The sequence below is a fragment of the Neolamprologus brichardi genome, chromosome 22, assembly GCF_056152115.1.
Source record: "Neolamprologus brichardi isolate AB-2024 chromosome 22, ASM5615211v1, whole genome shotgun sequence".
Classification (NCBI taxonomy): domain Eukaryota; kingdom Metazoa; phylum Chordata; class Actinopteri; order Cichliformes; family Cichlidae; genus Neolamprologus; species Neolamprologus brichardi.
Window position 1 is genome coordinate 3775378 of NC_142124.1, and position 26898 is coordinate 3802275.

Sequence of the window (26898 nt, forward strand, 5' to 3'; positions counted from 1 at the left end):
TGGGTCATTTTTACCTTCATCTCCACTGGTTTCTGTACCCCCCCCCCCCCCCCGGGCTTTGTGCACACTGCACAGCATTGTAGTGCATAGCTGTTAGAATAATTTCCACTTGATTGATTTATTTTGAATGGAAAAGTTCTGAAATGGCAAACACGAAGAAAAAGAGCAAGTCACGAGTGGAGCCTGCTCTTGAACTTTGGGCTTGTAAAGACAAACTGCGATGTCTCTGAAAGAGTGAAACAATCTAATCTGAATACAAAGCATTTATTTTTTAAGTGTGTGCTTCTCTATAACCATTTCAGACTAACAGTACAACTGATTAGTGTTTAATTTGAATACATGTCATTTCTGCCCAGTTAATCCACTGAGATCAGACACTGAGGTCAGACTCGTGTAAGCAAATTATATCAAAAGAAGTCGTCTCATCCAAAACGCTTCTTCAGATCTAAAACCTGAAGGAGAAACCAGGTATTTTCTGGTGAGGTTGTGACCAGCTGCTGTCATCGTAGATCAGGGCGTCAGGATGTGACTTTCATCTGTAAAAGGCTCTGTGGATGATGACAGCAGGTGTTGTAGCACCTCCTCTGTTCACTAACACGAGCAGCCAGAAAAAACACCAAATGTTGCAGCGGATAATAAAGAGTCATTGATGAGTGAACAGAGTAACTACATGGGAACAAAACCAAAGAATTAAGTTTCTTCAAAGTATTTTATTCTGCTCATCTCTTCATCAAACATACATACAGCTCTGTGCACCACTCAAACCTGAACCCCCGACAGTTCATAGGTTTCCCTACAAACGGCTTCATCCTTCAGCTCGATTATTTGCCTTTTCTTTTTCATCTGAGTCACACTTTCATTCCTCTGTTTCCTGAAATCTTTAAATTCACGTTTCTCTCCACAGATTCCACTTACATTCAGATAATATAGATACGAAGCGCTCGGCTAACGGAGCGTCTGCACTGTTTCCTACGGTGAGTGAAAGCTTTGCTTTGAAGTTGAATGATAGCAGTTTGTTGCTTTGTTTTCTCATCATTAAAGGAACAAAATGACTCTTTGCTCTTTTCTCTCCCTGCACTGAGATCACATAAAAGAACAACGATTTTAAATTGGATGTTTTTGATGCGCTCAGTGAAGAAAACTGCAGGTCAGACTGTTCCTTTAATGGGTCTGTTTTTTCTCTGGTGAATATGGCCGGTTACTTAACAAGCAGACATTCAAGTAATCAAAGATGTGATGACATTCAAAAACATTCAAAGCATCAGCAAAGACAGAAGCACGGTCATATTTAAAGTTGTGATGAGGACTCTTTTCCTGCAGCATCCTGTACACGTTTGTTTCTTTTTGCTTTGAGTCACATCTGGAGGCCTTTTTGCTCGACTTTTCTTACTTTACACCGATGCGGGCGTTATTGCTGAGACACTAACATTAGGTCTGATTTAGCTGAGAGCAACAGCAAGGCCACAAAACCCCACAAAAATAAAGTAAAAAATATGAATCGTTTCAGCCAAATTTACACCACGAAGCTTCCAGCAGCAGTACAACTTCAGCATTGGTATGTACATTAATTACAGTGTTTGTCCTTTACAAACTGTACACAGAGTCCCTAAAATACATATTTACATTTAATTAACTCAGTCGAAATTACAGATGTGTCAGAGGTTTAAGAGCAGGGCTGTGTGGGAATAATAATGGATTTCAGGTTAGTGAATTATAATATTGGCAAGAAAAATAAACCACAGAGTGACTGATCCTCGTGTATGTCCCACCTAATGTGGCATCTTCATCTTTAAGACAAAATACCTCCCGATCCCTGAAAATTACACCTATTATTGCCTTGTTAATGAACAGTATTAAGAATAAATAACATAAAATAAGGGAGTGTTACCTGAAGTGTAAGATTAAAGGGGGCCTTTTTCTGTATTTGTTATTCTTGGGCTATGTTAGAGTAGCTTTGCATAATTCAGTTGATAATAATCCTTATTTGTCTCTTGTAGCTCCTCCCCCTATTAGCCAACCCTCTTCTGATTGGCTGCCCCTCATAAAAAGACATACAAGTTAAACTGTGAACTGTGTGATAGCTTCTGTAGGAGGTATCAGGATATCCTCTCTCTATGACATCATACAGATCCATGGGTAGAAAAAAAACTGTCAGTCTAAACTTTTGTCCTGTGGGGACGTGGACGCCCTGATTTAATAACATGTTTCACGTGAGCATTTGTTTAGGTCCATTTTAACGTTATCCCCAAAATACTGAACTAATTCCTGATAGAATCTTAACACAGACACCAAAATACGTGGAAATGTACATTTTGCCACATTATTTAACGTAAAAAATATTGCTTCAAGACCGAGGTTTAAAAAATGGCATTTCCACAATAAATCAGTTTAACTGTGATTTAACCTGCTTTTTAAAGTAGTATTACTGTCATAATATAAGAGTTTACCTTTTAGCACCACATCATCTGTAGAAAATGTGAGAAATCTAACTGGCATTTACACTGTCAAACCGATCCTGTTCGATGTTTTCAAACTGAAATGGATCTGGAGGCGAGAGAGAGGTCTGAAACCACAACTGTACAAAAGCTTACAAAAAGCCCAAATTATCTATATTACTACATGTATATTACTACACAGTATCAAAATCTGTTCAAATATCACGGCTGATGTTACCACTTTCATCCTCTGTCTCTTTAGCAGTAACTGGCTTTCATTGATTGGCTAGCTGCACTCAAACGGAAAAATCTAGCTGTTAGCTGCAATGTTCGGGTTTATAAAGCGCTTTTTGAAACCTTATGTGTTTTCCTCACATCATCTCACTGACTGGATTACTTCATATTAAAAGTGAGGAAAAGTGAAGGCTTTAGTGTGAACTTCAGCTTGTGAGTCTGGTGACTCAAACAGGCTCTCCTCCACACTGTCCCGATTTATTAAAGTGCTTTATAAACCAGAACAGTATGGCTAACAGCTGGCTGCTAGCCAAACAGCGAATAGCGACTTACTACTAAAGACACAGACAGTGAAAGTGGACAGTATATACACAGTTTCTTAACAACAAACTCATTGTTGCAGCCCAAATGTGATCCCCTTAAACAGATTTTTGTCATTTTAAATTTGTAATGTTATTATTTTCCCCGCAGTTAACGATTCTGTCACTAGTTAGCTAACATAAGCTAATGTCTATTAGCCACAAACAAACAAACAACCACAAAGCATACTGGCAGAAACTTCAAATTCAAGAAGAAGTGCATATAAATAAACCTATGTAAGATTTCTGTAAGGTAAATATTGTGAAGGTCAAACCTTCAAAATGCCCCCCCCCCCAAAAAAAAGTCCTGGAAATCTGTTTAAGGCGAGCTGGTCTTTCACTGGATTTTTGTCTTTACAGTTACAAATAATCAAAGAATCAAATTAAACGTGAGCTTTAACATTTTGAAGCTGCTGCTAACGTCAGTGTAATATAAAACCACTGCACTTTAACACGGAGCAGGAACAGCGAGCTGTGCAAACTGCTTTCTTTCTGCATTACAGCCTGTATGTGCGTCCTTTTAATCCTGCAGCGTCAGAGACATTTTACAAACAACAGTTTTGGTGAGCTCGCTGTGCAAACACAATAATGCAGCTCACAGGCATCTCATCTTTTCTTTAAAGTGCAGTCAAGTTTTGTTTTGACCTCCAGATGTGCAGTTACAGCTGGTAACCATGTGAGGGCAGCACTCGCACACACTCTATTACTATTGCGGCTTTTATAATTAAAATGACTTCATATACTATAACTAATATTGCAAACAAACTACAGGTTCATCAGTAAGGAGAAGCTCTTCTTCCTCATAAAGCAGTGAAAACCTCCACGCTTGGCTCTGAATCTCCGGCTGCCATGTTGGCCTGACTTTACGATCAGTAAAAATCACACTGGAGACTTAAAATGTGACAGAAATCACAGAGACATGATTTTAGACGTGTGGAAGCTCTGCATTGTTCTTCCTCAGAGGAAGCGTGTGTTAGGGTTTCCTCCAGGTCAGAGGTGGGATGGCGGCGTTGACGCCGCAGCAGGAGTCGCTGATCTCTGAGTCGGCGGGGAGCGCCGGCTTCTTCCTGTCCTTCTCCTCGCTGTCAGAGTCATCCACCGTCAGCGAGATGAGCGAGGTGGACTTCCTGTGATGAGGATATGAAGTTAATGCAGGTAAATTACAAAAAGCTGCACCTTAGACACCTTTTCACCCTGCCTTTGTGCCTTTCCTTGTCAGCTCATCAAAAACCCAACCTGACCGTCGCAGGTTTGCCTGAGCAAACCTTACCAGCAAAATTTCAGGTCCCCCAAAATTCAGGATGAAGGTAGAGACCAGGTCCTTCAAGCCAATTGGTATTATTGCTCTCTGAATACCAATTCAGACCCTGAATCCTCCCTTAGTTATGCTGCAATAGATGTAGGCTGCCGGGGGATTCCCATGATGCATTGAGTTTTTCCTTTCCAGTCACCTTTCTCACTCACTATGTATTAACAGACCTCTCTGTATTGAATCATATCTGTTATTAATCTCTGTTTCTCTTCCACAGCATGTCTTTATCCTGTCTTCCTTCTCTCACCCCAACCAATCACAGCAGATGGCCCCGCCCCTCCCTGAGCCTGGTTCTGCTGGAGGTTTCTTCCTGTTAAAAGGGAGTTTTTCCTTCCCACTGTCGCCAAAGTGCTGCTCATAGGGGGTCATATGATTGTTGGGTTTCTCTCTGTATCTATGAAGCGCTATATAAATAAAATTGAATTGAATAAACCCTCAGGAGTGGAGCTGAATCAAACACAATGACAGATTATTGAGTTCCTTGAAAATATTTTGATATCTCATCCCAGGACGGCAGATTAACAGTCCTGTAGAAACCATAGTTTTGCAGGAAGAGGGCTGATATTTATTTACAGCTTCTCATAAACACCGTACATAATATTCTTTAAATCATCGTGAAGGCGTCACAGATTTTAAAGCTTAAATATATGAGGGGGAAAAAGTTCAAGACACGCTTAGTTCCCAGTTTATTAGCAGCACAATGCTAAAGAGACTGCAGTGCAATACCAACATCCTCCCTAAATATGTATACGCAATAAAAATGAGTCTGGTATTGCTGCTGTCCAATCAGAAGTCAGCATCTGTCATTTCTATGGATACGTTCCAAACGTGCCACCAATCTCCTAATCTCTTTTTTTGCCCTTGATGGAAACACCAAAGAAAGGTGGGAAACACACACCATGACACTGGTCGTCTGCCATAGTAAAACTACAATACCCAGATCTTTGTTCACCATGAGCTCTAGCCTGGTGTTTTGCACAGGTCATGTAAACGAGCACGACCAGTGAATCTAACAGTGTGTGTGTGTGTGTGTGTGTGTGTTACCTTTCTCCGCTCTGTGTGATGAGCCTCCTGCAGGTCTCCATCTGGACATCCAGGCCTCTCTTCATTGAACACATCTCCATGTACTCGTGCAGGTGGCGGTTCATGTCGCTCTTCGCTGTGGCCAGTTCCAGCTGAAGACGCACAGAGAGGCAGAAATGTTGACATTCCCACTGCTGTTTCATGGCTGCTGCTAACTTTAAGATCTTATTCTGTCTTTTCTTTTTTAAGTTTTAGTTGTGGTTATTTTAGCTTTTGGACAGTGAGGGGGAAACGCATGCAGGCGATGTGTGGCAGGTCTCTGCATCAGTTGCCTCCAGCTCACTGTTCTTCTTCCCTCATTAACACGTCCACATTCACAGCTGCAGGGCCAACAGCACCTGACCTTCTCACCTCGATCTGGTCGATGGTCTCCTGGTATTCCTTCTCTCTGGATTTGAACAGAGACTCCGTGTCTTTGATCACTTCCTCAATGGACTCCTCCTGCAGAAAAAAAGAAAAACGAAAAAGTCCAAGTTTGCTTCAGGTTTGACATTTTTCAGGGTCAAAGTCCAAATGTGAAAACTAGTCAACAGTCTAAACATATAAAGTAGAAGATAACAGAAATAAGAATAATATAAAATAATAAATATTGTTTTTCTGTGTGAAATTTTGACAAACGGCTTCTAGGTGCAATACTGCCATCCTCTGGCACTAGCAGGTCATTACACATTACAAAGATCATTACAAAGATAAATAAGAGAAAATGTATATTTATAGTCACATAAACCTTTTCTTTCAGAACTTAATGACCATTTCAAAATCAATACTGTCCCCGCAGGAACCCCAAAACATTAAGCACACAGCTGTTCATGGCTGAGCGTCCTGTGAGTGCACAGCCAGACGCGTTTCCCTCGTTGAGGTTTAACTGCATTAGATTAGTTCTGCTTCTAATAATCAGCCAGTCACAGCGTGAAGAACCACTGCTCTGTATTATTTTAATGATTAAGATTGTAATCACCAACAAATATATTTGAGTCAATATTGAAACAGAAAAGCAAACTGAATTAATAAAATGAAGGGACTTGAGTTTGATTTCCTTTATGTATCTGCTCTCGAAAAAAGGTTAAAAGGGAGGAAAAGGATGTGGTGGAATAGCTGGTTTTAATTATGAAGCTTTGAGTGAGTGAAGTGACCCTGAGGTGTTCAGTCATAACACCAGCTGCTGCTTAAAATACAAAGAAAAAGGCTTCAGTGCTTCCTCGGATACTTCATCAGTTCATAAATACCCAACATCATTTTGAGTAGAATTATTTTTATTATGGTTATGTTATGGTTTGCTTTGTTTTTGTTTCTATTATTATGTTGTTTCTGTTGTTGTTGTGGTTTTGTTTTTATTTATTTATTTTATTTTTATTATTATTATTATTATTATTATTATTTAATTTTATTTATTTATTTATTTTATTATTATTATTTTACTTTTTAAATTTTTATTATTATTATTATTATTATTATTATTTTATTTATTTATTTATTTTATTGTTATTATTTTACTTTTTAAATTTTTATTATTATTATTATTATTATTATTATTATTTTATTTATTTATTTTATTGTTATTATTTTACTTTTTAAATTTTTATTATTATTATTATTATTATTATTTTATTTATTTATTTATTTTATTGTTATTATTTTACTTTTTAAATTTTTATTATTATTATTATTATTATTATTATTATTATTATTATTATTATTATTATTATTATTATTTTTAAATTTAATTTAATTTATTTAATTTATTTATTTTTTGCTCAGGGTGCACCATGTAAAACTGGTTAAAACCAATAAATAAATGTTTTAAAAAAAAAAATTTATTAGCTGTGACCTTCAGATCAATATACTGACCTTAAAGGAGAGGTCAGAGGTCACACTTACAATCTTTACACACTACTTTCTAATGTATAAGTTGACAGTAAATACTACACGTGTAAGAATCATTTCTTTTTGTCCATTTTCAATCAACAAATCAATGAGTTGACCTTGAAGAGCTTGAAGGACGTACGCCAGATTTTAATGGATTTTTAACGTTACCCTCCTCTGGACACCGAAGTTTTATTGAATTCACCTACAGCTTTTTGAGCTCTCATGTTTACAGACAGAATGACACTCAAAAAAGAACCTCATTGACTAATAATAAAATAAAAATAATAGAGGGGTAATAAAAGAACAAATACACTAAATTAAAGAGGATTCATTGAATTAAATGAGATGAGCTCTGCTGGTCTGTTTAGTTTCCTAACTCAGCGGGTCATTAACCTTGTTTAGTTTATCTGGTTAAAAGCAGCTTACAGGTCAGCAGGATGGACTCTGACGCGGCTGCAGACTAAAAACAGCTCGTCCACCAGGTCAGGTCATCCAAGTGGGACAAAATAACTCTGCTGCTGACAGGAAACACCGAACACCTTCTGTTAGCATGACGCTGCGGTGTCTTTAATCCATGATCCAACTTTTCAGGATGCTACTTCATATTTTTTTTAAAAATGTTTTATTTTTAGATACATTCTAACACACACAGACAGCTGGATAGCATAGTAGTATGACTACATGCCTCAGGAGCAGGAGTTACATGTCTAATTCCCACCTGAGGCCTCTGTATCCAGTACGGGTCCCCCCACGTTAAGCAAGCCTACTGCAGAGCGATAACTATGAAGTCATAATGGATCAACAAGGTCCACGTCAGGTGTTGAGGAACCAGGGCGCCCTGATGAGAAGTGAGCTGTAGGTGTTTTTATGGCTAGAGACTACAACACACATGCTACGGTAAGGGGTCAGGGGGAGATATCATCACCCCCACCCGAGATTGGGTCCCTGATGGATGAAGGATTGTTTAGTGCGCGAAGCTTGAAGCCTGGATCCTCCAGTAGCCGGTTACCAAGACTACATGAAGTACCCTCAGAAGCTCTACTAGATGATGTGAATGCAGCGCTACAGACGATACCTACCGAGAGTAACCACCATCACCATGGAGAGGGAGACTGGAGACTGCCTACCAGGCAGGGCGCATATGGAACGCCATAACCAAGTGGCTGCCGAATCACCGAGCTAAGATCCTGTGGGACTTCCAGATACAGATGGACAACATGGTGGTGGCTAACCAACACACACAGTGGTGGTGGAGAAGCAGAAGATACACGGCCGTACTGATAGCGAATGACAGCATCATCAAAACCAAGGAACACGAGAAGCTAGCAAAGTACCAAGGGCTCAGAGAAGATGTGCATTTAGTGCCTAGCTGCACTAAATGCAGTGCAGCTAGGTGAGCGGCTCCAGCAGATCCCAGGAACTACATCTGAGATCTCTGTGTAGAAGAGCGCAGTCTTATAGGAACAGCTAAGATACTGCAGCACGACCTCCAGGCCTCTGGTAGAGCAGCCGAGCCTGAAGGATAGACCGCCCGCAGCACACACGTTTGCTGCAGTGTTTCAACACTTCCGGGTTTAACTCGTTTAAATGGAAAAGCATGAAATGTGCAGATGTTTTCTCATTTTTGCTAAATACTATCAGACACACAACATGTGTTATATCCTGTATTACATACAGCATCACTGTGCTCGGTGTCTGTCGAGGGTAGAAAGCAAGGAGCATTTAATCAATGTTAATCCTGTCAATGCCTGTGTGTGTGTGTGCGCGCGCGTGTGTGTGTGTGCGTACCTCTCCTTGTGGTTCCACTCCCAGTGTGTATCCTGGAAAATCTTCCCACAGCAGAAGAGTTTCTTCAGTTTCCTCCCAGGCCAGACTGTCACAGTCATCCTCAAACTCACACTCCCTCCTACACACAGACACACAAACACACACACGCACACACGTATCAGTTGTTTAAGCATCGTTTCTGAAAGTTTCAGACGTTAAACAAAGAACAAAAAAAAACCACCCACAGCTGGTTCAGCATCTTCTGCATCTGCTCATTAATCTGATTGGCCGACGTGCTGCACGAATCCTCGCTTTTGGCCCCACCTCCCTCGCTCTCCGACACGCTGAGCTCGTCTCCGTCCCCGCCCTTCGACGACTGCCCGCTGTGTTTTCGGACCCGGCGGCTCAAAGTGGAGGGCGGCGTGGGCACCTGCTGCGTGGAGACGGGTTGGTTTGACAGCTGCAGCAGACGGCGGTTCAGGACATTTTGTGGCCGTGGATCTACCTGGAAGATGTGATTCATGTCCTCGCAGTTCCTCTGCTGGGCAACGTCACAGAGGCGGGCGGTGATGTCGATCCGGCGGCAGATATCCATGTCCACCTTCATGGCCTTCTCCTGGATTTTAGTGTCCAGATCTGACAGGTTCTGACCCGAAGACAGAAAAGTTTTCATTTTAGTCACATTTCCTCTTCTTCTGGTAAATAAACACAAAGCTAACAATATCATGTTTTTTTCTGTGTATTTTTTCTTTGTCTATAAAAGGGGAAAAAAGAGCATTTCACCATTAAAACAAAACCTTTGTCAATATATGGACCAATCGAGCTTACGTGCACAGTCCCATGACGACACGTGTAATTAGATGTAATTAATGCATAAAAAGTTGCGACTCATGTCTTTTTATAAAGCTGTAGCAGACTCACGTTGCTGACGAGTCCTTTGAAGAGAACGAGCTCCTCTTTCAGCCGCTTCACCCTCAGAGCCAGCTCGTCCTGACACACCTCGCTCTCCTGCAGGTCCTACAAACACAAACATCTGCTGGTCACATCGATCAGCTCTGCACAGGCATGCAAGCGTAAGACATCCGTGAGGTGATGTTTTCTTACAGCTGCAGATCAACCTCAATCGAAAACTTGAAATGTTTTTTCAGCTCATCTCAATCCCATCCCCGGTGCTTTTTCTTGGACCCATAAGTTTTAAACCCACATTTCCTCCTTTTATCTCCTTGTTCTCCTCTTTTTATTTAAAGTTTGAGCAGGTTATATGTTCTGTGAATGCAAACTCTAAGCCACAGGTGTCCAACTCCAGGCCTCGAGGGCCGGTGTCCTGCAGGTTTTAGATGTGTCCTTGATCCACCACAGCTGATTTGAATGGATAAATGACCTCCTCAACATGTCTTGAAGTTCTCCAGAGGCCTGGTAATGACCTAATCATGTGATCCAGGTGTGTTGACCCACGGTGAGATCTAAAACCTGCAGGACACCGTCCCTCGAGGCCTGGAGTTCGACACCCCTGCTCTAAGCACTAAAAATATCTGTATATCTGATGACGTGTTAGAACATCTAAAACATCTGAGGTTACATATCTAAGAACTTTTTAAGGATTTGTAAAAACCCTGGAACAGCTGTTTTCTCTGCTCTGTGCATTTTCAAAACAGAAAATAGAAATAGTGGCAACGCTCTCGAACTGCTCACCAATATTACTGCTCCAGGTAAACTGAACTATCCCCAACTGAGAGGACAAAGTTTACCGAAGGACACACGTCTTACTTTAACCTCCTAGGACCTGCGTCCACATATGTGGACATCACATTTTGGGTTATTTAGACCAAAATACTGCATTTTGCTCTACAAAGGCCTGATATCCACTTACGAGGACATTATACTGCTACTGTTCTATTGAAATTTTAAACGAATATCCTCATATGTGGATCTGATTTTTCTTAAAAACAAAAATCAGGTAAAAAAAATATCTGCTTATTCTTTGTTTTTACATTCATCAGGTCCCAATCAAGGTTATTATCGTTAACGAAAACTAACGAAATAACGAAAACTAGAAGTGAAAAAACATTTTCGTTAACGGAAATAAAAATAAAAACAAAAAAAAGGAAAACTAAGTAAAACTATAATGAGTGTTCACAAAACTAACTAAAATTAACTGAATTTATAGCAAAAATGTGTTTAGTTTTCATTGATGTGTGCGTGTCATACAAGAGTCAAGGGTGAAAATAAAGTTTAGTTTCCAGATTTTTTTCTTGCTGTGTCTCATTATGCCAGCAGGTGGCAGCACGTTAGTCGAGTCGTCTGTGTTGCTGCTCCGTCCACGCGCAGAATCATGTCAGGAAAAGTCGGGAGCCAGAGTCCAATTTGGGATTACTTTGAATATGACTGTGTTTTGGATAAAGCAAGTGTCTTGTAGTGGAAACAGACAAATTATGAGGGACATTTCTAAAGGGAAAAAAATCCCACAAACCTTAAAGTGCACTTGAAAAGCTCACACAAGAAGGCTAACCTAGCTTAGCTTGAGAAGGTAAGCTAGGTTAGCTTGAGAAGGCTAACCTAACTTAGCTTGAGAAGGTAAGGGAGCACACTCAACCCTCATCCCCAGAAAACAGAAGCTAACCCCAGGCAAGGCAGCGTGATGCATCCCGAGACAACAGGACGGGGATATCTACACAACTGTGTGAGTCAATTACCTTCAAAAAGTTTATCAATTCACTTGAACCAAAATTACGAACACCCGGTGCTGCGAGAGTTAATAGTCTCATTGGGGCCAAGATATACATTTTATAGTTGCCTGGTATCAATGGTTGTTCATCTGCCTTTATTTATTTATTTAAAGAACCCATAGGTGGGAATGTGAGTTGTCTGTCTCTGCGTGTTAGCCCTGCGACAGACAGGCGACCTGTCCAGGGTGCAGTATGGTAGCTGGAATAGCAACATACCCAAGGATGAGCAGAATGACTGATATGATGAAACTGGGATTTTGTTACACTTAATTATTGCAAACACAACTAAAACTATAACTGAAACTAATCAAAACTAAACTAAACTAGCAAACAATTGGTAAAAACTAATTAAAACTGATATAAAATTGAAAATCTGAAGTCAAAACTAAATAAAAATAAAAACTAATGAAAATTGCAAAACTTTTAAAACCCTGGTCCCAATCAGCCCAAATATCAAAGAGAAATTAAAAATGCATGCTGTGGAAGAGTTCGGGTTTTAGGAGGTTAAGGATCAGAAGTAAAATCAGTTTTACCAAGCTTCATGAAAACGACACGAGCTAAATTTGCACTGATGTGCTGATGCTTCAGCTTCAAAAAGCTGACTATCATCAGACCCGAGTTCATGATGAGAAGCTGACTGTGTCTGTAAAACCAAACAACACTTTTAAAATGAGAAACATTTAATCTGAACACAAGCTAATATTTTTATGTCAATTTTACCTCCTCGAGTTCAGCCACCTTCTCCTGCAGGTCCATTCTGGCGGTGTACTCTTCCTCCCATCTGCAAACACAATCAGGCGTCTCACACAGAGTGAAGCACAGAAACTCTCTGAAGCAGACAGACAGGTTTACGTGTGACGAAATAAAATGTAATAAAAGTAGAAAAGAAGGTGAGTGCATTCATACTCCACAAAGCATTACCACGGCCATCAGCTGTTTAGTTTAAGCAACACTTTCCTACAGAGTTTAACTCCGTCTACTGTGTCCTAAGACTGAGCCACCAGCTGATGATGAGCAGCTCTACTCGAGCTCCTCGCCTGATCTCTGACACCCTTTGGAGAAAACTCATTTCCATTAAACGTCCTCATGAGTAGTACTGACAGCTCACTCTTACATGGGCTCCTTGGTGGCGTTCGCCTGCCCCTGATCGCAGTCTCTCATCTCCTGACTCAACTTACTCCATCTCCTCCACCTTCAACTGCAGCTGGTGGCTTCTTTGGGAAATACAGTTTGATTTTGTGTGTGTGTGTGTGTTTGTGTGTGTTAGCTGACGTCACAATAATTAGTCTGTCAGGTTACCGTGGAGATTTTTTCAGGTGGAATGAAACAGGCTGATGATGAGTTTTCGCTTCTTTACCTTCGTGTCTGCAGCTTTAAGGCAAAAACCTTCATGATCACCTGACACAGACCCCCACTGTGCAGCATCATGGCCCCTCCCAGCTCCACCGCTGTCATTACTCAGCATGTGTTACATAAGGAGAAACCAAGAAGTGTTTTGCATTTGGAGCATGACGGCATGAAGAGCACGCTGCAGGACGACCGGCTCGTATCTGGTTCCTGTGCTGTGGTGCGATGCCTCTTCTGCCTCATATAAATACGACCTCAGGATGATATTAAAAGAAAAATGGTTTGTTTTACTCTCATTAGCACCAACATGTAATCAAGTCAGACTAAATCCGATTACATTCAATAATATTCAGCCATCTCTCCTGATACGACACTAAAGCTTAATGTATAGTATTGATCGGATGTCTTTGCACTCATTCCCCACATATGTGAAGTAACACGAGATCAGAGGAAGCTTGTGGCTCCGTGTCATGACTGGTTAAAAGCTAAAAGACCTCAAAAATAACTGTGACAAGAAACGCTTCTGGATGTGGACTGATCAGTGGATTAGATAAAGCTGATATACGATAGCAGGACATGTGGTCTAATCTGTTTTAGCTCATGAAAGTTTAAACTGGGATAAAATCTCTGCAGTCACATGTTCACACGCATGTGCATCACATGACTTCCTGAACAGCTGATCAAGAGAACACACCGCCTGTCACTACCCGATCCGGAAACCCGATCGGTACCCCGCATGCGCAAATCTTACGTCACTTCCTCTCTTTGCCAACATTGCGACATTCAATATATTTGAATGATACGGTTAGCGCCCAGTTAGCTCCTAGCATTTCTCAACAGCTCTGCCTCCTTTTCGACTACCGGGACATTTAAACTATGGATAATCCGTATACAAACAAATTCACACTTTTCTCCTCAACAGAGAGCGTTCCCTGAACAACAGCGCCGTAAAATAAGAAGAATGGCGCCTAATTACAGAGTTAATAATACAGACTTTGTAATATGTCACGTGAAGATTCATCAGCCAGATGAAGTGTTTACTGACAATTGACAGTGATAGCGGACATCATCATCACTATTCCAACAATCCTCTCCACACAGACAAGCATAAACCCACTCGACTATCACTAAATCAAATTTAACACACGTTTGTAATGACGCTAATTCAGTTTACAATAGGGTTCATTCGCTCGGTCAGCAGGTGGCAGTATCCTCGTACACTGGGGAGTAAACTGCCATTAAACGAACAGAAGAAGAAGAAAACCCCTGCACATGCGCAGTAAGGATCGGGGAGTCCCGATCTGTAACTATCTTTTTATTTTTTTGTTTTTGTCTACATTATATTAAATGTTTCATTATCGGAAACATTTTAAGACATACTTATTCTTAACATCTTAACAGATACTCTGACCTGTAACTATCGTAAAACGCTACGACCGGAAGTAGACACCTTTCGCGCATGCGGGGTACCGATCGGGTTTCTGGTACGGATCAGGTAGTGACACCATCAGTGCAACACAAAAGCTGTGTCCCAAAACGTCGGCTGCATCCTCCGGAGGCCGCATTTGAAGGCCGATTACGTCACAGCCAGGCGACGAAGGCTGTCCCAATTTGTCGACTCCTTCAAATGCGGCCGACAAATGCGTCCTTTATTTCCCCAAATTTGAAGAATGGGTCGGGTGTGTCCTTCGTGGCCCACCATGTCCCAGAATTCATAGCGCGGCCCAGCCAAATTTCAGCTGCCAACAATGGCGGCCGCTACTAAGTTTTAAAATTACTCATACTAATCTTTCTGGGTCACAAAATAAACTTTTAACATATTTTCAGGCGAGAAAGTAGCTGTGTAAACATCAAATATCTGCTTGGTTAATCAAGACATCGCATATTTGCCGACGTTTTCGGAGACGTCTGTTACCCACCAGCTCGATAGCAAGCCGGGGGTGGGGGGGTCAGTCAGTGGTCACTCCAGCCGGCGAGAGCAGCGGACTCCGGGCTTCGTCGTTTTCAGACCCCCGCTCTTTCGCTACTCAGGTTAATCATGATATAAGTCACTCGGATAACTTAAAAATGTTATTGTTGGGCTTTTTTCGGTGTTTTATTTGTTCTGGAGTAAATCGGTTTGGCTGAGATCAAAGTTATTAGATTAAATAAAACTTTATTAATCCCCCGGGTGGGTTCCTCCGGGGTTTTCACACAGCTGAATAAACGTCAAACAGAAAACTGATTAAACAGAAGTGTGAGACGGTCGAGAATTTACTCCAGTGTCCTGTTATATTTTAGACAGCAAGGAGCAGACGGCCGAGTTTATTAAACTCCACCGAGACAGCGGTGACGCAAATCTGAAGGCTAGACCGTCCCATTTCACAGCCTCGCACTTCCGGCCTTCTCGGTCTTTGAAGGACCCGGCCCACGTAGACCGCGAAGGCCGGGTCCTACGAAGGATGCAGCCGACGTTTTGGGACACAGCTGTTGTCAGTTAAACTCCAGGGTTCTTATTCTGCACTGTTAGGAAGCATAAACCATTGTGAATCCATTTGATCTGCTTTGGTGCCGATGACAATGACAACAGGTGCTCTGGAGAGGCAACAACAAGCTGACCGCAAAGCCTGAATCTTAACTATGAAGCAGCTGGTGTGTTTCAGCTGCAACGACACGAGTCAGTGTGACAGAGATGCTCAGATATGAAAACCAGAGAGAGCGAGCTGCTGTCCTCGCTCTCGTCTGCTTGCCAGTCCTAACACGCGGCTCTGCAGTGAGGCTGCTGGTGGTCGGTGCGTTTGACTGATTAAAGACACAGCAGCCGGTGTACCTGCGCTGACGTCCTAACTGCTGGGTGATGCAGACGTTGTTGTTGAGCTTTTTAAGAATGAGCTCAGGCCGCTGCGCTGCACTCAGATGTGACGTCAAAGGATTTGAAAAGCCCTCTGCAGTAACGACGCAGCTCGTTTGATCAAACCACCCGGAACCGACTTGTTCTCAGAGCGAGCCAATGTCGACTGAAAGGCTCAGAACCATTTCATACTGAGACTGAGACTGTGATCTTTATCTCCGATGAGGTTTTAGCTGCCGACCTTAATCAGAGCTGGGCAATACTGTGAATGTGAGTTTCACCATCCTCACACTGAAGTTACATCTGCAGAGGTTGTTGTTCTGTCCTTAGAGGGAGCATCGGTGACACACGGGCAGAAAACACCTCAGTAAACAGCAGCTCTGTCGTTTATTTATAGATGCAGGAGCCAAAAAGTAAAATCACCAAGGCTGCAGCATCACACAGCAAAGCTGCTAAATATTAATCACGGTGAACGGCACCTGGAGCAAAGTCAAGCTCACCAACAAAGTGATTTTAAAACTGTTTCAATTTCAAAGAGACAAAGAGAAAAATGAGAAGCTTGTGACAAAGATTTCACAAAAACATCCTCGTCAAAAGTGACAAACATCGGATTTACTCTGACCACCTTAAACATGCCGACATCTAAAAACTAAAAACTAAAAACAAAACTATGCTAAACTGACAGCCTGTGGAAAAGCAAACTGCTCGACCTCTCCTGACCTCTTTTTACCATCTCATCATCACACAGTGGATCTCCTTATAAAGTGTGACAACACCTACAACAGGTCCACAAAAACCTAAAAAAAACCACCTAGTATACATTTAAATGAGCAACTTTTCCTGAAAAAATGTGACGTTTGCACCTCACACACAGTTATAAACTCACCAGCACCCTCTTTAGTTCAGCTCTAATCAGCCAATGCATTTGGGCATGCAGACACTATCAAGACGATGCCCTGAATTACAAAGCAAAAAGCAGTATAAGGAGGAAAGGTGATTTAAGTGACTTGGAACGTGGCATCGCTGTCGGTGCCAGTTGGTCTGGTCTTTTAGAAACGGCTGACCCACTGGGAATTTCCCACTTCGGTTTATAAACTGTTGAGGAATAATTCAAGCACCTTGTTGAATCTATGCCATGAAAACGAAGGCAAAACAGGGTCCAACCCTGTACTAGGAGAGGTATACCTAATAAAGTGACCAGTGAGTGCAACTTATAACAGTTAAAGGGGGATAAACAGTCACACACACTCTTCCTTAAATATTTCCCCCTTAAAGATGCATGTGACGACCTTCCTGTACCTTTAATGATGAGGTTCTGACACGACAACAAAGACGTGATTTGATGAGAACAGTATGTGCACAATGATGGCTGCACAGGCAGCGTCCACCCTGAAAAAGTTTGAATGCACATCCAGTCATGTTGTTCAATAAGCAGGCTGAAATAAACAGAAACCTAACAGGCCCTTAAGGAGTAAAGAGTGAAGACATGTGCTGAAAAAAGCTTGGGAAAGGGATCGAGGGCGTACAATGGATGAAGGTACATGGGATTCTATATTGTCGAACAATGGATTATACATCAGGGAAGCCAGGGGGGAATTTATTCAATACACAATTCTTAACAGATACTATTATACTCCTTCAAGGCTGTATGAATGGGGATTGGTAGAGATGACTCGTGTTGGAAATGCCAACAAGCCAAAGGTACTCTGATACATGCCCTCTGGGAATGCCCGCTGGTTTTCCCAGTTTGGAACTCTGTACTGAATTATTTGCAGGGGTGGACACTTTGTAACCTACCTCACCTAAATTATGTTTACTAGGAGACAAAGTAGAGGTGCCGCAATTAAATAAACACCAGTTTAGAGTGTTAAGTAGTGCATTGGTAACATGTGCCCGTGTCATTTTGGAACACTGGAAGGACTCCCATATAGAGCAGGGCGATATGACCAAAAATATTTATCACGATATACATTTGAAAATTTATGATAACGATGTAACTGACGATATAATTGACACTAGACAAAATACTTTACAACTCCACAACTTAATTAGTGCAAAAAAAAAACCAACATCAATGTATTTTCACTTAAACAAGCAGCTTTTTTTTATCTGCATTAAAGTTATATAAAAATGTAACAGTGCAAATGCAAATTCTTTGCTGACAGTTTAACCAAAAGGCATTTCCAGTGGAAACTGGCCGACATATCCTCAGCATAACCATGTATAATATCAACAAAACTTAAGAGGTTATACACACACAATACGGTAATATTATGTTGAAGCACAGTACGTATCACTCCGCGAGGCTCCGCCTACGATAGCCGTAATGCTCCGACAATCCATCAAGCGGTGCGTACTGAAACATTTGACAGATTTTCGAGCGCCGTGTACATAAAATCGTTTCGAGGTCAGTAAACACAACCAGAGTTCATACATAAGGCACACGGGATTATAAGGGGCTCTGTCGACTTTCAGAAAAATCAAAGGATTGATTTTAAGTGTGCCGTATTTTCCAAACAACACGGTAATAACGACGGCCCGCTAGCATGCGCTACCAAAAATAGTGCTTTGTTGTGTGTCTGACGGACGAAAGCTAAACCAGTTCCACACCAGTGAAGCTGCAGCATTTTTACAAACCAGTTCTGGTTCATCCGTTTCATTCAACGATCCACTTTCGCTCTTCTCATCCTGCGTCACCGCCATGTGCGTATGTAAACAAAGGCACTGCGCATGCGCGTTTTATGTCATTTTCCTATCCTTGCCCAAAATTACACCGGTATTACCATGAACGGTATGATATAGCCCAGCCCTACTCCCATACTCCAACGCTTAAAATGTGGAAAGACAGAAAGATTGGGAATGTTGCGTGCGAAAAGATGCTGGGAAAAATACATCATGTGTCGGAAGCTGCGCTGGAACAGGGGGACAATTTTTGCACCTACATGTCTACCTGACTTGGACATTTGAGCTTAATACAACATCTGTTAAAACCTCACTGTTTATGTTTTGGTTTGTTTTGTTTATTTGTTTATTTTTTGTTTGTTTGCTTCTTGCTTTTGGTTGCTGCATCTTTGTATTTGCTGTTATAAAATGCAAAATCTAATAAATATTTGAATTATAAAAAAAGAAAAAGAGTGAAGACATGTCGCACCACTATCAGGAAACCTGCGTCTGTATACAAGGTGATGCTGTCTCGCTCTCCTCTGACATCTGCTGCTCTCTGTTACAGAGTGAGCGATTAATGCCAGAGGAGATAACACAACAGTGTCAGTGTGTATTTATGTGCAATATGTGGCTGAAAATCTGCAGATGTTTGATCTGGTCTGACCAGTGAAAGCACATCAGCTCACATCACCTCAGCAGCGCTGTTTGGGAGAAAAACATCCCAACGGTGTCAAATAAACTGCATATAAGCAGCCTCTATAATGTCACCAGAGCTAACCATTTTGGTTACCACCATGTTGGACTTCTTTTGTTGGAGCCAGAGATTGGGACACGATGGTGGAGTGCTAAAGCATGATTTGCCAGCTCCATTCATAAACCGTACAGCTGCATTCATAGACTTCCTGTTTGAGCTTCACTCTTGCAGTCAGCCTCGAGTGGGCAGTATAGGAAGTGCAGTTATTGGCACTTGCACACAGTCAGCTTTATTGTTTTTTACTCAACATCTGATTGGATAACTTCCCAGATACGGGGAGTAAAATTAACGCTGTGCTTATTAAATGGCACGCTCAGCCCTCCATACGTGTCTGCATACTTTTAACTTCTATTAATCATTATTAATGTTTGCAAAATGCAGAACGTCGGAGTAAGAAACTCGAGCATTTTGCAGCTGTGTAGTTTGGAGACGAGCTAATGATGATGACGAAGGTGTTGATGTCAGCGGCTCTCTGACGCTGCAGAAGCGTGGGGTGGGGAGGTGGGGAGTGCAGAGAGGGATGAGGAGTCAGCGAGGACAGAGAGACTCAAAGAGGAAGAGCGGGCAGAGTGAGAGCATTTAGAAATGTAATAAGATGCCAGACGCTGAGAGGGAAGCAGAGGGTAAAAAGATAAAATGGAGAGAAGGAAGAGAGGGAGGTGTCAGATGGGGTGACATCACTGCTGGCGGTCACAGGCCAGTGCTGCATTGCAGGTACCAAAACAAGACCCGGCAGGGAGGAGGAGGAGGAGGAGGGGGGATAGAAAAAAAGGATCAAACAGGAGGAGGAAAGAAAGAAAGGAGGGGATGACTCATGAGAGAGAAAAACAACAGCTCATGTTCAACTTGTCCCCAGACAGCGTGTCCCTGCAGACACACATGAAGCTGAACGTGTCACATGAAAGGAAAACTGAAGACCTTCATCCTCACTGCAAAGAAAATCAGTCAGCTCAGGAAGAATATTGTTGTGTATTTGTAATTTTTCAGCCTGCTTTTTGTTTTTATGCTCAACCCATGTAACTGTGACACAGTTTTGCCAGCAAGGAAATAAATAAAAGGAAGACTTTCACATTTGTCCGTCAGAGCTGCATCGACTCAGGCTTTTAAAGGGCTCTCCATGGTAGATAATTAAACTTGCAAAGAAAATTTGTAAAATAATATATAAAAACCCTCGTTAGCTCCCTGCACACATAAAAGTCCTGATTAGGAGGATGGAAGGGTTTGGGATTGTGTTTCTCTTTGATTGATTTACTTTTGCTTTTCCTTACTGGCGAGCAGAGATGGGCAGTAACGCGTGTAATCTGATTACTGTTTTCAAGTAACGAGTAAAGTAAGGGATTACTATTGCAAAAACGGTAATTAGATTACCGTTACTTTCCCGTAGGAACGCTGCGTTACTGCGTTACTAAAACGTGATTTTTTTGCGAGAATGTCTCATGACAGTGACGTAAGCGAGTGCGACGTTCGTGACAACAGCTGTGTGCAGATCAACAATGGATCATATATCGAGTGCAGAGAGAGTATGAGCGTGCAGCGTTTAAAGCGTGGAAGTACTGACCTTACTTTGAGTTTGATTCCATAAAAAGTGACAAAAACATTAGTGTCCGCTGTGCGTGGGAAGAAAACTTCTTTTTACAGCGAAAAAAACCCTAAACTTCCAAACAAGCACCGAGTAGCTACGACGTAATGGGAAACTCACAGAGAAACTCGCGGATTCTTCCACTGACCGCTGCACACCTGCACCAGGGTAAACCTCCGCCTACCCCACTCCTGCTTTACAGGTGAAAATAGAGCAACAGGACCGCTAGTCTTTGACTTTATTTATTTTCTGCTGTGTTTTACTTGCATCTATTTGAAAGACTGAGTGTAAACACACAAAAAAAATATTTTATGTGCTGGAATGTGCAAAAAATAGGTTTAAATATTAAACAAATTTCTTCCAGTCAGTGAATGTTGCAGATAATTAAATTTTTGCTTGATGCATAAAGTTAAAAGATTAAAACTAATAAAACAAGTTTTAAAAAGAGACTTTTCCATTTGATTACATTTTGTATGATGATTATGTAGAAAAAGTAGAATTGGGCTGAAAGATCTATCACTTTATCACCTATTCAGGTTGTAAATCGTGTTTTTAAAAAGTAACTAAGTAATTAATTACTTTTGAAAATAAGTAATCGGTAAAGTAACGGGATTACTTTTTTGGGGAAGCAATCAGTAATTAGTTACTGATTACTTTTTTCAAGTAACTTGACCAACACTGATGGCGAGGCTCCGCTACCAAAAGCTACTCAGTTCAATTTAAGCACTAGAACTACTCGATGATGTCAGGCGTAGGCACCAAAAGCTACCAGGTTAGGTTACATCTTTGACAATGAGGTTTTTAGTTCTGAACACCAAAATCTACTTGCTAAATTTAAACACTTAACCGTGGTTTGGGTTAAATTATTTGCAACGTTAACCCAGCACACTGAATAATGTTTCATTTAAGTTCCACTGCACATAAATGTGGCAACAAAGTGTCTTTTCAAGTATCTCAGGAGTGGCAGCCCCACATTAAAACTACCCAAACCAAGCATGTCGTGTTTAATATGTCTATAAACCATTAATGTCAGATTTTTGTTGATGAACCTGCTGCTTTCTGAGTTTCTCTTTCATTTACTTCATTAAACGTTTGAGTCAGCCAGAGTAGCGAATGCTTTAAGGACACTGCAGTAATCCTGTCATGACAAAATTACTGAAAACATGTTAAAATGATTCAAACTGGTGCCCACAAATCTTTAAATCATTTCTATCTGCACGTCACTCTCAAAGGTCTTACAAAGACAAGAATTTAATGTAATTTAGTGCAGCGCTAAAACTTAAAGCTCAGCAGCATCTGAACATCACAGGTCAGGGAGTCACTGCTGTTGAGTGAAATCGATGTGACTGAAGGTCTGTCATGTCGAGGCCTCCTGCCTCAGCAGGCTGATGCACAAAGCAGTGAGGTCAGTGCTTTTTCAGCATAAAGCAGCGGTGCAAAATAGTGTTTCAATGTCTTTAAGAGGGGAACAGGTCAGCAGTGAAACGGTTTTTTCTGCGAGCTGTACAACAAATCTACTGCAGAAGATTAGCAAAACCCCGGGTAGGATTGTGTAATTATGTGAAGCACCCTGCTCTGCACCAACTACATATTTCCCCAGGGAAAAATAAGATGTCATAAAATTACATGTAAATTGTAATAAAGCTCATAAAAAAATCCAAGTAGTCCTCAAAATAAAGCAGCGACCGGCACCAGAGTTCACTGATTAATCCAGAGAAATAAACAGCTGACAAATGAAGGCAAAGCACTTTCAGATTTTATGACTCAAACAGTGTTTCTGCTGAGTTTTGCAGCTCTTTTAAAAAGCGATCGACTAAAAACATCCTGTAAAGCAGCCCTGCTCACTGATCAGCAGCATCGCCCTCGCCCTCGTACAGTCAGACACATTAATGGCAGCGCCCATTCTCGCAGGGTGACTTATGACTGCACTTAAATATAATAACTATCAGGTTTCATGTTTTTCTGACTAATCGATCACTACAGAGACGAACAGGAGCCAGCTTGGTGAAAGCATCGGCCATTTTCTTACTCAGCTGCACACTTTCACTATTCTTCATCCAAGATATCAGTGGTGCTTTTATCTGTATTTGGAAACCAATACTTACTTTGTTTAGTAGTAGAAACGTAATCAGTTTTACATCGATGATAAGTTTCTGTTCCTCCTAACAAAAGGCCTTCAAATGATGTCTTATTTACTTTAAATTAAAGATGAGCAGCATTGGTGTTTTCTTGGTATCAGAGGGCAGGTGCTGCTGCTGCGGCTGCTGCTGCGGCTGCTGCTGCTGCTGCTGCGGCCCGTCATCAATATTTTGTGGTTTCAGGTCGATATGATTCTGAGAAAAGGAGTCACATGACCCTGAAACATTCAGAGTGATGCTTTCCTCTTTTACTACATCCTTCTCTCTTTTTTAACGCTCAGCTAAACAGACAAAAACTATGAGGAATTTTATTTTTCCTATACTTTGGAAATCTCCGTGCACAATGGGCGAGGCTTAAAATGCCTGGATGCTGGATCTTTGGGTCATTGAGTGGCACTGCGTTAAAAGCAGACATTAATTCTGTGATGCATGCACAGCAGGGGCTCAGATACACTCAGAAATCATTACCTGTGAGCACAGCTCAATCTGGGTTAATCTGTCATGTACAGAGAACGACACATCCAGAAACACTGCCGCCTTCTTTGGGTCGAAGCTCATTTAACATTTGAGGTAAAGCAAAACAATCCAAATGTGGAATTCTACTTGGAAAGCATGGATGCTGTGTCTGCAAACTAAAGACAAGAGAGACCATCCAGCCTGTTATCGGCAATCTTTGTCTGCATCTCTGACAGTATGGGGGTGCATTAGTGCCGATAAGGCACTGGCAGCTTGCCCCTTTGGAAAGGCACCATCGATGCTGAAAGGTATATACAGGTTTTAGAGCAACATGTATCCCTATTCATTTTTCCCCAGGGAAGCTCTTGGATATTTCAGGAAGACAAAACTAAATCTACATCAAATACAACAGCATGGCTCTCCGGTAAAAAAGTCAGAGGTTGAACGACCTTCACCAATGAAAACATTTGGAGCATCATAAAATGGAAAATAGGATAAAGACGACACAGGACTGTTGAGCAGCTAGAATCCTGTGACAAGAACAGGACAGCAGCTGGTCAACTCAGTTCACAGATGTTCACAGATGTTCACAGACAGCAGAGGGGTAAACACAACCCTCTCTGAACGTGTTTGAGACGTTGTGCTGCCATCAAATTCAAAATGATCGAATATTTTTCTTGATATGCTAAATTTTCTCAGTTTAAACCTTTGATATTTTTCTCCCTTCATGTGTGTTTTTGATATCTGCAAATCACTGTTTTTATTTACATTTTACACAGTGTCATTTTTTAGAAACTGGTTGCATTCAGTAAAAGGTGAGCACATTTATCAGTGAAGAAAGACACATGAACAGCAACATGAAAAAGAAAAAAGTTGATTTAAATCACATCTGAAAACATATTTTTATAAACTACTTCTTTGTTCATATTGTGTCTTCTGGGCTTTTTGTTGTTTTACTAACTGTCTGATGTTATTGCAATGTTTGATATCTTTTATTTGTTAAGGAAAATGTGTATTTTGCATTCCTATTTTCTTGTTATTTTAACTCAGCTTCACTGTAAGTTTGTTCTTTCACTGCAGCTCTCGGGTGTAGACCTACTGAACCTGAAACTTGACATGGAGCCAAAAGTTTGAGGTTTTGAAGCAAACTGCAACTTTCATTATTACGCTGCTATTTCTGGGAATATCACTTTTGATGGTTTGACAAAGTACTTTGTAAACTCAGCTTCAAAGGTGCTGCATGAATAATTTCTATTACCTTAATCACTGCTTCTTTTGTGTGACCAAATTGTGTTATTATTTTATATAAATCTGTTGCTGCAATTGGAAATTTAAAGCAAATTGTTATTTTTCTTTAATTTTATTAAGATTAAAACTTTTATTTTAATTTTTTTTATTATTATTTTGTCAATTACAGCTATTATTTAACTAAGAGTTCAACAGAGCCACTGACCCCATGGCCCAGGTCTATTAGACAAGTATAACAGAGAAGCTGATTGGTTGATTGGCAGTTGCTGACCCAACTGGGCTGTTTGGAACCTGACAATATGCTCAGTGATGCAGAAGAAATCTGTGAATGTCTAAGCAGCCGAATCCTTTCTCTCCAAGACAAAAATCAGACCCATGATGTCATAAACCACCTGTAATCAGCCACCTGTGCACGCGCACACACACACACCGTGGTGAAAACTCCACATCACAGGTAAAGCATCTTATCACCCAGCGCCCCTTACCTCCTTTTATATTCATCCCGTTCTCTCTTCACTTTGGCCAGCACGTTGTACAGAGCCCTGATCTCCGGCGTGATGGTGTCGATCTGGACTCCAACGCCGTCCGGGTGCGTCCAGGAGACCCCGGGCCCCGTGACGCACGACTCCCTCCCGGTGCCAAAGCGGCGGGTGTGGTTGAAAGACCAGATCGTCCCGGGGAGGAAGCGAGGTGGCGGAGGAGGGGGAGGTGGGGGAGCGGTGGAGGTGTTTGTCCCGGTGTGCGTGGAGTACTTCTCGTTGATGTTGGTGATGGTTTTGGTTGGGTCCATGGGACTCAGAGCCGGGCTGATGGAGAAGCCGGAGGTGGTGAGGTTGGAGTTTGAATCCGTGCTCAGGTATTTGTTGTCAAACAGAGGAGGGGGGTTCAAGGTGGGGGAGAGGAGGCCTCCGGGCAGGTAGGCAGAATTGTTGGCGTTGAGGAGCGGGATGTAACCCGGCCTTGCAGGGATCGGCCCGATGAAGCCGGTCTGGACTCCTATGTCTTTAGTGAGGGGCTTCTGGTGTCCATCGCCCCCGCTGTTGCCCTCCAAAGCCTGCTGCAGCTGCTTCTCCAGCACCTTGTTCCTGCGCTCCAGCTCGTGCACTTTGGCCAGAAAGCAGCGGAAGCGCAGGTTCAGGGTCTTCAGCACGCTGATGTTGGAGCCCAGGTCGTTGCGCAGAGCCGTGGCCGCCGGGGGGACGCGGTGCAAGGGGCTGCCCAGGTGCAGGTAGGCGAGGCCCGACGGTGGCAGAGCGCCCAGGTCCAGCCCGGACAACCCATCAAGCCCGAACCTGCCGTGGTCCCCCAGGAAGTAGCCCGGGTCTGGGATGGCGGAATCTGTTTGGCTCGGCATTTGGGGAGGTTGCTGCTGCGGGGCCAGGAAACCGCTCTCCTCCAGGACCGGATTCATACTAGAGTAGGAAAATCTGAAGTGCTCGAAATCCGGCATGAACCCAGACTTTTATAGATTCACCCGGAGAGATAATTTAATATATTTATGATCCAAAAGTGGAACTTGGCCCAGCAGCCTCTTCTCGATTACACCCGATGATCCTCTTTATGCGGAGGAGCTGTGCGCTGAAAGTCAGAGGATGCGTTTTAAAATGATGCTTTAAGGGCCCAAAATGGCAGCAAAATGATCAAATCCAAAACGAGCACTGCAGTAAAGCTGTGCGCGCACAATGGAGCATAAAACTGGTAAAAGCAGACACACCACTGCACCGTGCAGCAGAATTACGGTAAACTTTTAGGCAGGACTAATTTCTAAAGCGAGATTAGAGCCGCGATGCGCACTACCAAAACATGATTTCTCTTAATTCAAGCACTGGAGGGAAAAACCCATCACGCTAAATAAATATTACTTTACCTTTATGAACATTTATGCAACGTACCTACAGTCCGAGGTGTAAACGCCGACTGTGGCTCCAGGTAATCAGGTGAAGTCAGTGAATCAGCGGTGCGACACAGACCAGGAATAAACAAGCGAGTGACTGCGGCTGCAGCTTACCGTATTCATTCTGAAAGCAGGGCACCAAGACGTTTCAACTACAGTAATAACCGGACTAAAGGAGCATCTACAACCCAAGTTTAGAGCTCCTC

General features: G+C 41.9%; 1 protein-coding gene across 5 annotated transcripts; it reads right to left on the reverse strand.

The window, feature by feature from the left end:
• Window positions 1–700: 700 nt before the first annotated feature.
• Window positions 701–26780, reverse strand: iffo1a (intermediate filament family orphan 1a). 5 transcript variants are annotated; one of them, XM_087835143.1, is made up of 10 exons: window positions 26691–26780; window positions 25284–26376; window positions 12503–12563; window positions 9978–10073; window positions 9562–9702; window positions 9302–9486; window positions 9078–9195; window positions 5775–5864; window positions 5385–5515; window positions 701–4155 (listed from the first exon to the last, which is right to left on the reverse strand). In XM_087835143.1, exons 2-10 carry the CDS (start codon window positions 26246–26248, stop codon window positions 4002–4004), a joined length of 1941 nt encoding a protein of 646 aa, XP_087691269.1. In that variant the 5' UTR covers window positions 26249–26376; window positions 26691–26780; the 3' UTR covers window positions 701–4001. The 5 variants fall into 5 exon arrangements, with proteins under 5 accessions (XP_087691269.1, XP_087691268.1, XP_087691266.1 ...); XM_087835142.1 differs by having other exon boundaries at window positions 9302–9489; XM_087835140.1 differs by having other exon boundaries at window positions 9302–9702; window positions 26695–26780.
• Between the last annotated feature and the right edge of the window lie 118 nt (window positions 26781–26898).

Coding starts and splice junctions, on each gene's coding strand:
- iffo1a (XM_087835140.1), bottom strand. CDS start 26,248: ATGCCGGATTTCGAGCACTTCAGATTTTCCTACTCTAGTATGAATCCG. Junction 9,196..9,301: donor CAGAAGATGCTGAACCAGCT/GTGGGTGGTTTT, acceptor GTCTGTGTGTAG/GAGGGAGTGTGAGTTTGAGG. Junction 5,865..9,077: donor GAGTGGAACCACAAGGAGAG/GTACGCACACAC, acceptor TTTTTTCTGCAG/GAGGAGTCCATTGAGGAAGT.